The 15,953-nt window shown below is 38.0% G+C and overlaps 1 protein-coding gene across 7 annotated transcripts in view; it reads right to left on the bottom strand.

The window, feature by feature from the left end:
• TNFAIP8 (TNF alpha induced protein 8) overlaps nucleotides 1-15,953 on the bottom strand; it is a 55,820-nt gene that overhangs the window by 2,262 nt on the left and 37,605 nt on the right. The window contains exon 1 of one of the 7 annotated variants that reach the window (XM_059873823.1): nucleotides 2,030-2,243. The exons of 5 other annotated variants lie outside the window; for them this stretch is intronic. In XM_059873823.1, coding sequence (XP_059729806.1) covers nucleotide 2,030 — 1 coding nt within the window. In that variant the 5' untranslated portion in view covers nucleotides 2,031-2,243. Of the gene's footprint in view, nucleotides 1-1,624; nucleotides 1,769-2,029; nucleotides 2,244-15,953 lie in introns of those variants that run through there. One more of the 7 variants, XM_059873825.1, reaches the window with a different exon arrangement.

The raw sequence follows: 15,953 nt of genomic DNA, 5'->3' as shown, positions 1-15,953 counted from the left end.
TTATTTCAATGTCATGACAAATAACCTCTGCTACTCAAAAAAGATAATAATTCAGTGAAGCAACCATTATAAAGCCTTTTCCTGCTTAGCATTTTACATGATCAGTGAATTCAGACACAACACATTAAATTTTTTAAAGATAACTATTTTTTTACATATCTATAGATGTCCATGCAGAAATACAAAAGAAAGACAAAACCCCATGGTTAGTAAACAACACTGAGATTCTCTGGATGGAATCTGAAGACACTGGTTTTCAGAAGAAAAGCAAGTACAGATTAACATTTCTATGTCCTATATTTTATGCAGTAAAGCAAGACATTTACTTTCTAGGGATTGTCATAACAACTGTGAGCATAACCTTTTAAAAGTATCTTTCTGTGACCAATGAAGTACATCCTAGACCACATTTCCACTTCTAAAATTATGCTTGATTGCACTAATACACCCAATGACTGGTTTGTACTTTTATTCAAAAGTACAAAAAGTTCTTGTTAAAAGACCCCAAACAATCCTTCAGAAACTTGACTTGTGAAATGTTATCACTCGTCCTGTTGTCAGCAACAATTTTTTGACACTCTCTCTCTTCATTAAGACACATGTTAGTAGGTATTTTCAGGTAGAATTGTCTGGGAAATGGCTGCCTTTGTGCTGCTGCTCTCCTGGAGTCTCAGTCTCAGGGGGAAGGAAGACTACATCTGTTTACATTTACTATACATATGAAAGGTTTGCTTAGCAAACACAGGGACTGGAAATATTTTCTTTATTTATTTTTTTTTTCTTTTAATGAAAACATCAACTCTGCAGATGTCAGACACTAAGTCCCTGAATTTGAAAAAGGTTTCCTCTTAACTGCTGGTATGTGGGCAGCTGGGTGTGTTCAGACACAGGGTGCCTCAGGGGTTCCAGCAAAGAGAAGAAACTTGTCCTTCAGGACATGAAACACAAATCTGTGCTTTTAATTCAAGAGTATCTTTGAGAAACTTAATACCAAGCTCCCTTTTTACCATCCCATAAACCTTCAAGCAGGTTTGTTCATTACAACTTTCAGTGCATATCAGTATTTTATTTTGAAGCATGAAGTGTCTGAGCACATTTTTAAAAATCTTTACTACAAGAGGACACTCAAAAACCAAAGAACCCCTTGATAACTATCTTGGGCAAAGCACTCGAGATCACAAGACAGACACACTTCTCAACCACAAAGATACAGGAAGACATTAAAGATGCTGAGCAGACATTTTGAACTGAAAATATTTGATTTTCTTTCTGTGTTTTTAAAGCTAAAACTGCAACAGTTACTATTAAAGTAAAACTAATCCATGTTTTCCAAAGGGTGGTCAAATACTAGAACTCAACAGCCAATGCCTTACAAAGATCTACGGATGAATGATAACTTTTTTCCCTTTCAAAACAGGAATATTAATTGTTATTTCATAACTTCTATTAGTTAAAGTCTTCTTATTAATGCTAATGATGTCTTCTTTCTGACACTCCAGACCGACCTACTAACAGCAGTTACTGTTTGGCAGTATGCTAAATATTTTACAGTTTTTTAACAAAAAAAACCCCCTTATATTACATAATTTTACATTTTACAAAGTACAACCCAAGATGTAGTTACCTTTGCTAACCAAAACAGGAACTGCTCCATTTCAAAAGCTGCCAAACTCTTAAGGTATTTCTCTAATATCTGTGCAAGTTTTGGGACTATCCAGCATGGCTTGCTTTCTATCTACTTTGCTGTAAGTACACCAGAAGTTAGTTTCATTTTCCCTGTGCTGTTACATGGGTTCTAATTTAATTGCTAAATACGTAAATTTCATGCTTCAGTATTTCAGCCAATCCAAAAAAGGAACTTGCTAACTCTTTGTAGTTTATAATCAGAATTTTTCCTCCTTACCAATGACAGAAAGACTTACAATTTATTTCATGGCTTGAATAAAACTCAATTTAAGCAGTAGGAGTAGAGAGCTTCTTCAAAATGAACACACATACTTCCTTAAATAACAGTAAAGCTATTACTTACTTGTTCATCTAATGTAATTGCAGTTTTTACTGCCGACAGCAGAAAGAGAAGCAAAACACCCGAGGTGAAGACTGGCCTGTGGCGTATTTATTCTGGTAAATGCAGCGCACACTTTACCGTGTGCTTTGAAACATTGTCAAAAGCTATCACAGAGAGAATATGGGTTTTTCCTCCTCACTGTAAGGGCAGCTCTTCTCAGCTACCTTTTTCTCCTGCCTGCAGTGCTTCATTTTGCTTTGGCACCTCAGCATGCAAAAATACATCTCAGTGGTTTCACTTCCTCGAAGAGAGAGCTGAAAGGAAATTGCAGCGCCCAGCAAGCCGTGCAACACCGAGGGCTGTTCCTGCCAATGGACAACTGGAACAATCCACACACAGGGAGGGAGAAGAAAGGTCCTGTGACTCCAGAGGACAAGTGATGTGTCAAGAAGAGGCTTTAAAACATTAACCTGGTATCTGCAAGTGGAGATACTCATCAGTGTATCAGAGGTGCCTGACCCAGAGGTTGTGCTGGGGAGGGCAGCGCTCCCAAGGCAAGGACTGCCAGGCACCCCTTTTCAAACTTCTGACTGAATTTTCAGATACCAGCCCCTGAAAATGCACCTTTATACAATTACTTAGACACCTTTTCAAAGTGATTACAGTAGCTGGCCTTGATGTCTGACCCCACCTTTTATGTTGACAGGTTACATCCTTGCACTTTAAACTGAAATAGTGTCATTTCTCTGGTGACCTGCAGGTAATCCCACTAATTTTAAGCATCCCACAGTTTGGTTTACTTCATGACTGCTCTTTATAGCTCCAGTTTCTTTCCTCTGCATCTTTATACTTTACTTTTTAAAAGGTTATAATCAAAAAATACCCCTTTGAAATCCATGGGATGTCATTTTCTGCACAAACTACTCAAATAAGCATGATTATGTACAGTAAAGCCACGCCTCCAAAGAGGAAAGGAGTCCTAGAGCAAAGGCTCTCAGAGGAAATTTGGCTTCCATTACTTTGAAATTCACAGGATCAATCTTGGGAATAATGAAGACATCAGCAAAATCTCCTAATTTATTACTTAAACAAGCAAACAAGGTGCTAGAGACAGCCTCCTGTGAAAGCTGTGAGCTTAGAGATTACGAAACTTTTTGATTTTCATAGCGAAGCACACAGTATATGTGTTTAACATGGAATTTTGTGTATTAAAATGACAAAATACTGGACATACGGAATCTCCAGTATTTGTTCTGGATGTGTTCTTCCCAAAATATTTTACCATACAGAGGTTTTCCTTAAACTGTGGTGGAAGTGTAAACTTTCATGAAAATTTAAAATTGTGGTTAATCGGCTCTCAGGAGACTGCTATAAAAGTACAAGAGGGTTCATACTTATGGCTGCAATGCTGACTTTTCCCTCACATGGAAGATACCACACCTCCCTCCGTACTGTGGCAAATAACTAGTACACTATTACCACATACCCTATGTCTCAACTTTATTTAATTTTTTTTTTTAAAGATAGTATTTGGAAAAAAAACCAGCTTCTTTTCTTCCACAGGACAACAGTCTGCAGTAGATTCAACATCACTTGCAGCTGAGTGTATGCAATCTCATGTACACTGACAATGAATACTTGAGTCACAGAGTATTTTTAAACTTCTCATTATGAAGGAGCAAGGGGAAAAAAAGCATCCAGCAAAAAAAATTACAGTGAACCATCATAAATTCCATGGCCAAGTCAAAAGCTGAGCTTTCTGAGACTCACTGTTGACAGAACAGTCCCAGAAGAAGAGAAAATATGACTGTGAAACACTGCTCCCAGAGACCCAGTTCTCATTTTAGTGACTGGAACATCACGTGCTGCACGAGTTACGACCCAAAAATGATGAGGGTTTTTGGGAACAAAAACATCAACATGGGCTTGAGAGGAAAGGGACAGCACTGACTGAGGGCTTCAGGCAGCAGCATTTAAAAGACTATCACATAGCATTGAGAAAGGTGGGAGTGGACTTCCTGCCGGGAATCCTGTGTGGATGTGTGTGCTTGCCTCTCTACAGCCTGTGTGCAAGGACTTCTACACATGCCATAAAAATTGCATGTTCAGTCAGACTCCTGTAGAGAAAGAGCTCTGTTTCCCTGAAGGGAGACAACTTGAAATCAAGTGGAATTAGTGTTATGCTCACTAAGTGTATGTGACCATGAGTCATGCACCTCCAAAATCATGAGATTGCCTAGATATCAAGGGATAAAAGAATTACTGAATTTTTAATCTTTTTTTTTTTTTTTTTCTTCTGCTTTCTGGGTCTTCACAGGTCTACCCTCACTTTCAGGAATGAATACAGAAGCATATAAATATATGAATTCACATATAAATTCATGACTTCACTAAGGTAAAGCTCCAATGATGATGAACTGCAAGAGTTAGTACCAGTGAATAAACAAGTCCTGAGGTACAAAATAGGGAGAAATAGTTAGAAAACTGTTACCAGGGCTGTAACAATTTTCACAATGTACTTATTACATGACAATATGATTAAAAAACTTGAGTGGTAGGATACAGACTATGAATTCTTCAGATATGAACAAGGTAAGTTGATTTTTCTAGCTGCCAAATGATATATATAGCTTCTTCTTAACAACCATTTGAGTGAGTCACAGTTTCAAAAAGGTTTTTTAATGCTGTTTTCTTTTTTCTATTTTAAGAGGAGAGTCAGTGTTTTGATTCTTATCTCAGTGCTTCAAAAGTTTCCTGGGTGAAAGATATGCTAAAATCTTTACAATCCTTCCCAAAATTCTTCTAGAATTCCTTCCAAAAATACAGCAGCTCCCAAATGGCCACATCAGCATATTGGCCAGTCTCCACATTCACAAGCATTTGTTCGCTTATTGGCTTTTCAAAAACTGATGAAAACTGAGGCTTGTACCAGACATGCAAGACCAGAAACACTCTGAGAGCTTTCACTTGTCAACCTCAGGCACTGGGACTGCAACTTCACAGCTGGCTGAGGGCAGGAGTGGGAAGAGACCAGGAGAGCCACAGAGTTTATTGATAGAGGGACATCAGCAGGGCACATGGGTTGGGCAAGCACCATCAGGCAGTGGAAAACCCAGACAGCAAATGGCTTAAGTGCAGAAAGGGGAATGAAAAAAAACCCTCAAACAAGGGCCCTGTACAGTACTTGCTTCTTTCACATGCACCTCTACTTTTTTGATTCATGTATATGAGGTCCTTATTGGAAGATCAAATATTTTACTTGGCACCTTGTGTTTAAAATGAGGGACTTATAAATGAACACCGATTTTAACTAGAAAAAAGTTTCAACTAAATTTTTCAATGCATACAAGGCATTCTTTCATGAGTAACATTTGCCTACAGTTCTCCTAACAGGTAAAGTAAATTGTACTAAATTCTGTCTTGCCATAATTGTTACCAACTGAGTATACGACGAGAATGTTAATTATTCAAGCGATGTGCACTAGTTCTAGCATTCACACTGGAAGACCTCCAAAAGGAAAAAACACCCCATCTGAAGCCAAGCTTTATGCATGGCAAATATTGCATGAGCAGTCTTACTGGATCTGGAAGTCAACTATGAGGCTGCAAGTCACTCTGGAGCAACAGTTAATCAAGCAATTTCAGAAAAAAATATGGCTAATGAAGCAGTTTTGAAAATACAGAGTATGTTTGAGCTGCATACTCGGTCTGAAAGTGAACATATATTGATCTGCAGAAACATGGGAAAAATAAAAGCCAGCAAACACCATTTAGAACAGCTTCTTCTCACCCAATAAATGCTCAGTAAGTCATTGCCAATATGTTTGCAAAACACATGTGATACTTGCTTCTGGACTTTGCTATTTAATTCTAATATTAGTGTATTAAAATGTCCAAAATTTTACAAACCACAAAAGATGATCCACATTCTAGCTGCAAAACCAAAACCAAACCATTAAAAAACCCCAGAAAGTAAAATACTTTTTTTGGTCAAGAAGTGAGAAGAATTGCCAAAAAATGTATCTGAAGGTTAAGGCTGGGTAGAGTAGCAAGGAATTAAGCTATTTCCAATAAGAATGTTGCAGAGTTTTGTAGTCCCATGGGAGCAGTCAGTGCCAACAAGTTATTCTGGTTTTACATGCTTGTGCTTCCCACAGCCAGCCTATGCATCACATGATACATATACTGCAGCTGATTTAGAAATTTTAAAAAGCTTCCTAAAAGCCATTTTCCCCAAAACCTCTGCATGTTGCATGTATTTTAATTACCAGCATAGCTTTAAAAAGAAGGAAAAAAAAATTATATTAACTTCAGATGACTGCTCTCTGAATATTTCAGAATACACAGGATATTAAATCAAGAAAATGACAGTCACACAGAGCAGTGTCATGAACTTAATTTGGTATTTCTGTCCTCTGCCACCATTTGTTATTCTTGTTGGAATGTAACAACTGGTGCAGTGCTGTTGAATGCACAGCCTGTATATTTCAGCTGTTGGTCTTCTCTGGGCTTTATCACATTCCTCTCTATCTACCAAGTGTCCATGCACAGTGAATAATAATGCTGACAAATCTTTTCACAGGAAATAAAATGTATCTTACGTCATTCCTTCCAATCAATCAAATGCAGTGCAGGTACTCTATATTTTTTCCAGCCTTAGAAATACATATCAAACTGCAGCAAGGCAACAGTGCCAAGCCCCCTAAGCCAAGTGGCACCCTAAATTTGACATTTAAAAATCTGGTATCTAATTGCTCCTACAACCATCAAAAAAAAAAAAAATTGCTCCTACAACCATGGTTAAAAGAACGTTTTCTCACAAAAAATGAACCCCAACACACTTAGCTGTAGGCACAGGAACTACATACATATAAAAAAAAGTGTTGCTGGCTTGAACGCAGAAGGAAAACCTCAGAGGCCAGCAGCCCTGAAGATCTTGGAATCCATTGGACAAAATTAAATTTGATATGTTGCAAAAATACAGTGAACTGGAAGGTCCAAACGAGATGCCAGTCTGGCATGAGAGGGACAGGGAATTCAATCACAAGGCAAATGTAACAACCTGGCCATCAAAATGCAAAGGGCATGTATTTGAATCACATGTAAAGAGTCAAAGCAGAGGCTTCAGAGAGTTCAAATGACACAGAAGTTTGTGAGGGATCTTACAACGTCTTTGAAACTAGTTAATAATGTTTTTCCTGTATTTCTAGTTCTGGCTCTCTGTTCTTCTCCCTGTTGATCAGTAGCTACACTGTCTGTTTCTTACAGAGAGGACGGGACTCCCTCGGTACCTGTCTTTCATTTTAATGCTTGAAGCAGGCTGGATTGCTACCATTAACTTTATGTGTGTGTGTGTGTGTGTGTGTGTAAATACTTATGTGTATATATATATATATGTATGTATGTATATATAGTGTGTGTATACATATAAAACTAACTTCTGAGGCACCAAAGACTGCCACAGCTACAGGCCAGCTGCATAAAATCTAGTAGTGACACTCAGTGCTTTCAGTTCTCAGGTGTCTGGTTGGTATATTCATTTGCAATATCAATATCGAACGTAGATTATAAAGAATACACGAAATTATCCCACCTAAGAATTTTACTTATCAGATATCAGCTGTTCTTTAGGCCTAATGCACTAGTGGCACCCTTTAGTTTTTAATTTTTTACTACCATTTTCTTCTAATAGAAAGGATAAATTTTATGGCATTCAATGCATGGCTGTACAGAGAATATGTGCTTTTTCTGCCTCCCATACTAGTCACTCCTGGCAGCTTCCATGATTATGGAAGACTAAAACTGGTGGCTGAAATAGTAATTTTCTCTTCACACCTAACATGTTTTCTCTCTTATTCCACAAGGAGCAAAATAAACCAGCCCCTAAGTTTTAAGTTCTTTTCCCATTATTTAGTAGCTCCAGCCTGTTTCCTCTGCATCCATACTCCGACAACTTTATCCAAACATTCAGTCATGAAACAAGAGGTTGAGTCTTTTCTTCACTTCTCCCTCACTGTCAGCTCAGAACAGGCTCTCCAAGACCCAAGCACACAGTTTAGCTTCCTAGGCTTTGCTTTGTCTCCTGGTTGTTTCCACTAGTGCCACCCAAACCCACCTTTAACATATTTGACTTAACAACACCAAATCTCTCAAACATAACTTAAGACTGCTAAAACACCAATCCACCTCCCCACATATCTTATGAGTTTGGTTCTGCTTTCATTAATGTCCTTAAGCTCTAGTGGAATATAAAACAAAGGAGAAAAATTTGGTTTTCAATATTGTAGCTACTTAATCTTATTCTATAAAATTTAATCTTTGGTTAAACATTGTGTCTGACCCTGTCATTCTCTTTTAGATTAGGAGGCAGTATTATCTGGATACAGAACTCTGTTTCTAGCAAAGCAGTAATAATCCTATTTATTTTTAAAGGTCGTAAGTATATTTACCGACTGAAAACAGGACAGCCTCCAGAGGTCCCTATTCAGCCTCAACTCTTCTGTAATTTGTTAAACGTGCATCTTCCTTGTAATTCTCTTCTTGGGGCAAAGCATATGAGACTTGACTGCACCGTTTTTACAGCTGTTGACAGCTGCAGCAGATTGTTGACTGACAATTTAGCTTCTTTACTTTGCAGTGGCATCAAATGATATTTTCAACAAAGCAGTGGACAGCACTGATCAGCTATGAAAGAGCATACAACAGGAAGAAAGGTTGTTGCACCTTGAGTTTTCCAAGATTATGACCCACAGCAAGAAGGAGGGAATGCAAATTTGAACCCAGAGAAGGAAAGCCTTCAAGTGGTGAATAGAAACACCATCAATCTGAATTTAAAATGTTTGCACTGAAATAAAAATGTCAATACTTTCTCTTTTCCTCACCATAATGTTGTCCTCTCTTCCCCAACTGCGTGACATCAAGTAACAAGTCACAAGAAAGGGATCAACATTTACCTGCAAGTTACTGATTTTGATACCAACTGCTTGTTGCAGTTTATGTGAGTTTAAACATACATCCAGGACACAATGCCTTGCATCACAGAGTTTCAATCTCTAATTTTGAGCATTGAGGACAAGGCTGTGAGCTTGATGAGGACATCTCACCACAGACACCAGAGTCAAACTTTATTCTTACCCCTTCCTGAAGTATACACCATTTCTGTTCGCAGGTGCTCAAATTGATGATTCATTGTTTCAAGTGCCTAAAGAAGTCTATATCACTCTTTCTCAGTGAATGTTTTTAAAACAAATAAAGTCATCAGAAACATCCATTCATTTTCTCATTTACAAGTAGGAAAAAAACAGCCCTTGGAATCAGTAATATTCGCCAGTCATCTGCTTGCTTCCATTATTATTAAACCAAAATTTTATTCTTTCTAGAAATACAATTGTCTTTGTAGAATAGTTTTGCAAAGTGGACATAGCAAAAGCAAAACCATTCCTCATGAAAGCCTCAGGTTTTAAAACAATGGAGTTTCTGCATTTTTCAAAGGTTTCTCCACACCTCTTTGAAGTTAATTAAATGGATGCTTGTCTGTGCATGCACTCAGTCAGTTCATTATTAATTGCTATATGAATGTAAATATTTTGGGATGGGGACTTGAGGGTATCACATTCTTAGAGATCCACTAAAATCACAGGGCAGCTAGCAATGCCTTAGAGAAACTTGCAATTACTGGCCTTTATAGATATATAAAATCATCTCAGATTATGTCCCTGGAATTTCAGGTTTTAAACCTTTCAAGGATAAATGCTCTCAAATAAATTAGGTACTTATTCCCACTTTACTGCAATTTATTCTCATTACTGCAAACTGCCAGCAGGAGCAGGACTCTGCAGACACTCTGACATTTGTACATTATCTGTCAAACTGAAATGTAGGTTTTCCCTGCTGCTATGCAAAACAGACTATCTGACCTTTCACTACTCATCTGCATAGTTACAAATACTGATGCTAAATTCTGCAAAAGGTAGGGAAAATACAATTAGTTTATACAGTGTGTATCCAATCCTCTATATTGCTTCTGCTGAAACAGTTCTGTGGGGAAGATTTTGAACGCCAAGTTCCCCAGACTGAATCCAACATGCACCCAGAGATGTGAGCTCTCCTTCTCACTGCCTGCCAGCCAAGCAATAAAAACGAATCACACACCAGGACTGGGACAGGGAATTAACTGATGAAACTGAGTCAAATCAACACCCAACCTGGGCAGAGAATTTTAGGGATAAGAAAAAAATTTGTGAGAAAACATCCCAAAGTCTTGAATGTAGAATGAATATCTCAAAGAACAGGTCTCTCAGTTTCTCTCCTTCTCCCTCAAAGTAAAACTGTCTCCAAATGACAGTGGGTTTTGCTGACACGGTGGTTAAAACAACAAGATTTTGGCAGTTGCATTTAATAAAATGCAACTAATCCCACTGTGTATCCTGTTCTGTAGCCATGACAGGGATGCGTCCACAAAACAGGAAGTGTACACCTACCATTAAAAAACACAGGCAACTCATCAAATATAATTATGCAAACCAAGAAAACATGAACATCTGTAACTTTCACATTTCCCACCATAAAAAAAACACCTCAGTGTCAATATGTATAAAGCTGTTGTTCAGATCAGTGCTACTCATTAATGCAGAACAGCCAGTTTAAGCACTCAAATTTCTTACAAACTCATAAACAGCAACTGCTACTAGTAACAGTATTACTGCTGGATACTACTGGATTTGTGAAGTATCTAACCAATCTACAAACCTGAAAAAATAATCTTAAAATATGAAAAAAAATCATAAATTGATACTGATAAAAGAAATTATTGTGTTTTTGGATAAAAACTGCAAAGGACAATTAGCGTTTCAGCCTTACATTTTCCTTAAGCTACTTCTGGCTAATGTATAACAAAACACTCATTATTCTTATAAGCAATTAATTTAGTCTGTTACTCCGCTTGGAAGTAGTACTGGTAAAGAATACAGCTTTACCAAATGTACGTGCAAGGCCCATCCTTTACCCAGATATTTCTTTAGATTGTGCAGAGATTCTCTGACTTTTGCTCCTGGTCTCTAACCTCTGTCTCATTTGTGGCAGTCCGTGGTTTGCGAAGTCCACAACGAAAACAACCCAAAGGTGTAAGCACCACAATAAAGCAAATGCTATAATCACAGATGAATGAAACAAAGAATGGGAAACTAAGTCTCCAGTACAACAGACAATTACAGAAGATTAAAAAGTTCTACTTGAAACCAAAGTACTTTCTTCCCTTATGTGGAATACTGCGAGAAGTATTGGGTTCCCCAATATATCCCAAAAAAAAGGAGATGGCAAATGGAATCAGGTCCTACAGGCTGTCACCAGCACAGTTAGGGAGGTGGGGCACCTAATACCAAAGATGTGTTGAGAGTGCCAGGTTTGATCAAAATAACAGCGGTCCTTACCAACATGTGCAATTTGTTACTGAATAGCTTCAGAGCAGGCAGAGCCAGGCTCTTTTTGAGGATGCACAGCAAAAGAGAAGGGGGCAAGAGACACAAGCAGCATCAAGGGGAAGTCTCATTTGGAAGGACGTAGCGAGTGTTACCAAACACTGAATACTAGAAAAGTGGTTGCTAGAGAAGTGGTGGCATCACCACTCTCAAAGACACTATCAATGCCACTGGAAAAAGCCTGAGCAACCTCATCTAACTTTGAATTTGGATCCAGCTTTAAAGCTGGCTCTGCCTTCAGTGAAAGGTTGTGCCCAGTGACCTCTAGAAATTCCCTAGAGCCTCAGTTAATCTGTGATTCTCTGTATCAACCAGATAGCTCAAGGGACTGTATCTTATTTAAAACTAAGCATGTGAAACTTGCAATTCATTTTGGATTAAAAGATTTGATTGCATAAGTATAATTATATTAATGGAATTTTCTCAAAGCAATCTAGCATTCAACCCTACAATCACAGCTAAATGATTAACCTGTTAAGTTTCAGTGATTCTCTGCAGTAATCTATCAGCTGCAGCCCGTGTTTATCCCATGGCCTGTGCTCAAATTACCACCTAGCTTCCTCATCTGATCCAGCTGCACAGATTAATAAATACATGAGGTACAAAGTGTCCTGCAGAAAACAGCTCCTGCATATGGACTTCCAAATGTGTCATACAACAAAAAACCACCGGTTCAACTAATTAAATTCTGAGCCTGTAGGAAAAGCAATCAGAGTGGCCATCTGATCCACTCACAAACAGGTTATCTCCAAGATGACCCCGATGTGGCCAGGAAAATAAAACCAACCATTCTTTCAGTTTTGAAGGGGAGAGGTGCAGAGCTCCTTACAGAGTCCTATGGCTTAGCAGCCTGAAGTCAGTGCTCCTACTGATAGATTCAAGGGCCCACATCTCAATGAAGCTGCAGCGGCTGTGCTACAAACCACAGCAGTTTTTGTCCTCACAGACCTTTATTTTGCTTCATTAAATGTACTGTCACCCAAAATACACTCAAAACAAAATAAAATCTACCAGTTCCAACTTGCCTGTGTACTGTACTCTTACTCCCCCAAGATTTCCCATTGCTTCTTCTTCATTAAGGTTTTAGCTTCTTTTTTTTTCCTTTTGCCCTGCTATTTGTACCTCTGGCAATGCTTTCCTCAGGCATATATGATATGGTTTTACAGCACCTGGTTAGCAACAATTCTTTCTAAACTCTCACAAGCTTATTTTCTTTTTTCCTGCTTTCCTGTACTAGAGGGATACTTTTTTCCCCTATCATTCTGTTCTATTAATAATTCCAATTAACTATAGAAGGGATTGCACAAAAGGCCAAATTATCAAGCATGGCTATGATTTACAAAGCTGTGTACATGATACGCATAGCCAGGTATCTTCTCATTCTCTTCACCAACAGTAAGAAAGTTATCTGTGAGATTAAAAAAAGTTCTCAAATTGAGTCATCAAGATCTCTAACACGTCCACTGGGGCCAGGTGATTCTTCCTGCTTCTGAACTGTCCAGACTACTACAACAAAAGGCCCCTGTTTCACTGGCCTTAATGTTTTATGAAGATTATGATCTTGACAAGGGAGGCTAAGCCAAGAGCAGGTGAAACAAAGGAAGCCCACGTTTTTTCGTCTTTCGGGTGAGAGCAGAAGGCGATTCAAATCTGTGGGGTTAAGTACTAATTCCATGCTCTGCTACTACAGTTTGGATTTCCCCATTTGTTGTCATAAAATAAAAACAGGTTCTAACAAATGCTAGTTTTGGAATTAGTGGGATGGAGAATGATACATTACTGAGTCCCATTGATGGAGCAGATGGAGTAAGTGGACTGTAGGAGCACAAGAGCAGTTGATTTCTTGTCTAGAACAAAATTCTAGCTTGGAAAGCATTCACACATGAGAGGTGACTGCAAAATGTCAAAGCAAATCCAGTGCTACTTACAGGAGGGAATACCAACTTCTTGAAACAGTGACTGCTCTGTGATTTTATAACCCCTGTGTTGTTCTGAGCTCTAAAAGGAACAAAACAGGTGAGCTCATTCTTCAGCAATCTCATCTGAATTAAAAAAATGCTAATCATGTCTAAAAAAATCTCCAAGCACTTGTAGGAATGCTCTGATCTCTCTCTCTCCTGAAATGTGGTATTCAAAACTCAGTTTGAAAAAGGTGCAATGCAGCCTCTCACTTGTGTCTGAGTTTGTTTTACAGGCTTTGTATTACATTCACTCTGATATCTGTTATTATTTCACTTTTCCTTTGAGAGATTTGACTTCTCCCCTGTTATTTTTAAAATATACTGCATAAAACCTGTAGCATGAGGTTGAAGTTCTCTGGAGCTTCACATGACAATAATCTTGAGTGTTGTTGCCATGTATTTTAAAAATGTGCACTCATGATACATAGTTTTAACACAACAGCACCAATAACATCTCCTTCAGATCTCAAAAATGAATTCAGTCAAATCAAAGCCTGAAACCATTTGGTACCTTCTGTGGTAGGTGACATGCCACCAATCAACACCAGACTGAAATCATGCCATGAAGTTAAATGCTATATTCTTCTCATGGACTTTAACACACAATGTTTGTTTCATCTGGGGTGAAAGCAACGAAAACAAGAAAATGTGACAGGGTTATTTATATCATGACAGTTGTTGGAATCTGTAAATGCATTACAGATTGATGCCATAAAGACACATGCACATATTTACCACAGCACTGTGGGATACAGACGAATACAAAGATTGTTCTGAAGTTACTGAGCAGCGTGGCAGGAGGAAAAAAAACCTGTTTCATGTTACCATTCTAATATGGACCACGAAGACATCAAAGGCAGAAGCTGAAAACCCCACATACACTGCTGCACACCCTATATCCAGCAATTAGTGTAATACATACTGGGGTAATGCCTGTCTTCTAGCAATGTCTTTTTAGTCTCTGTTCCTGTTAAAAAAATTAGATTTTACTTGAAGTCAAATGCTCTACCTTTATTTGATTAATTACAAAAAGAAAATCTTTAGGAGTTAGCCATTTAAAATTGACCTTGATTTTGGGTTTCATTGGATATAGTTCATTTTTACAGTAGTAAAGCCTACAATCTTGGATCTTGTTACATAGATTATTTTAAAATAATCCAAACTAAGCCTACTTTTATAGACATCCCAGTGTTCTCCAATTACTGTAATTCCCATGTATAAAGCAGCTGAAAGTGAACTATTGCTCACTTCAGCATCAGATCACTGGCAAAGCACACAAGGTTCAATGCTATTACTGCACCCTCAACTCTCCTCTTCACTGAGGCTGATCTTCCAACACATGGGAGTCACACCTGGAAGCTGCAACTGAACTTCAGAACTCCTCAGACCCCTTTACTAGCTCCTGGCCATTTGAGAACCTCTGCTTTAAGGAAAAAAAAAAAAAATCTGCCTATGCTTATTCATGAAACCAACATTTCTCAGGTAGCCTTCACCTCCTTTCACTTTTTAGCTTGTAGCAGATTAGCCACTATACCCTTCATCACTAGTTTTGGCCTTGAAATGCACAGGATCTGGTAAAGTACCTCTTCTGTAACTGTCTTCTCCTCCTTCCATAATCAGGAGTTACCTCCTGATTCCCTGGATTCCATATAGTTTGTGGGTAAATCAGAATTTCTCTTTTAGAGTGGCATTTATTCTTTCACCTAAAGGAAGAATCAACAACCTCCCCTTTGGAAAACTACTTAAAAACTGTATATCCTCAGTGTCAAAAGACTGAGGCACACGTTCAGTTTGAATTTGTGGAGCATCCATTTTCATTATGCAAAAAAACAAAGTTTCTTCATGAAACAGAGCTTGTTGAAAGACTATTTTATGCTACGTGCACTGGATCACTACCAATACACAGGTATTTGACTGCATTTTTCAGTATTTTATGTTTCCATAAATGTTCAATCAGTCTAGGCAAATTAGTGTGACAGCTGCAATTCTACATTTTTACCTGTTAATCCCAGTTTTTATTCACATGCACACTTTTCTCATGCATTTTCTAAATTGTTCTCTTAAAGATGTGAATATATTACCAGGGATACATTTACAGACTGACTGAAAAACCTTCTCAGTGACATCTGCATCTCATCTTCCCACAATGGTTACTGTTTCATTTTCCATTCTAACACATTAAGAACAAAGAACAGCAAAACCCAAATACTCCCCAAGTTAAAAATAACTAATCAAAAAGCTACTTTTTTTTTTTTTTTTTTCTGTCTCAGACACCTGCTTCAAATGGTTTTTGTCAGCATGAAAATCCTGGCACCTCAAATTGTTTATGAAGAAATGTACAGAAAGGCAGACCTATTTGATTTTAAGAATCAGAGTCATCTAAGAAGGTAAGACATTTCTTCAAACAATAAAATTTACATTTCAAATATAGCCAGTTTGTAAAACTGTCTGGAGCTTACTGTATAGAGGATCTTTCCTGCTATAGCATGCAAACAGATCTCTCCTGCT

The sequence above is a fragment of the Haemorhous mexicanus genome, chromosome Z (assembly GCF_027477595.1).
Source record: "Haemorhous mexicanus isolate bHaeMex1 chromosome Z, bHaeMex1.pri, whole genome shotgun sequence".
Classification (NCBI taxonomy): Eukaryota; Metazoa; Chordata; class Aves; order Passeriformes; family Fringillidae; genus Haemorhous; species Haemorhous mexicanus.
This window is presented reverse-complemented; position numbering and strand designations above follow the sequence as displayed.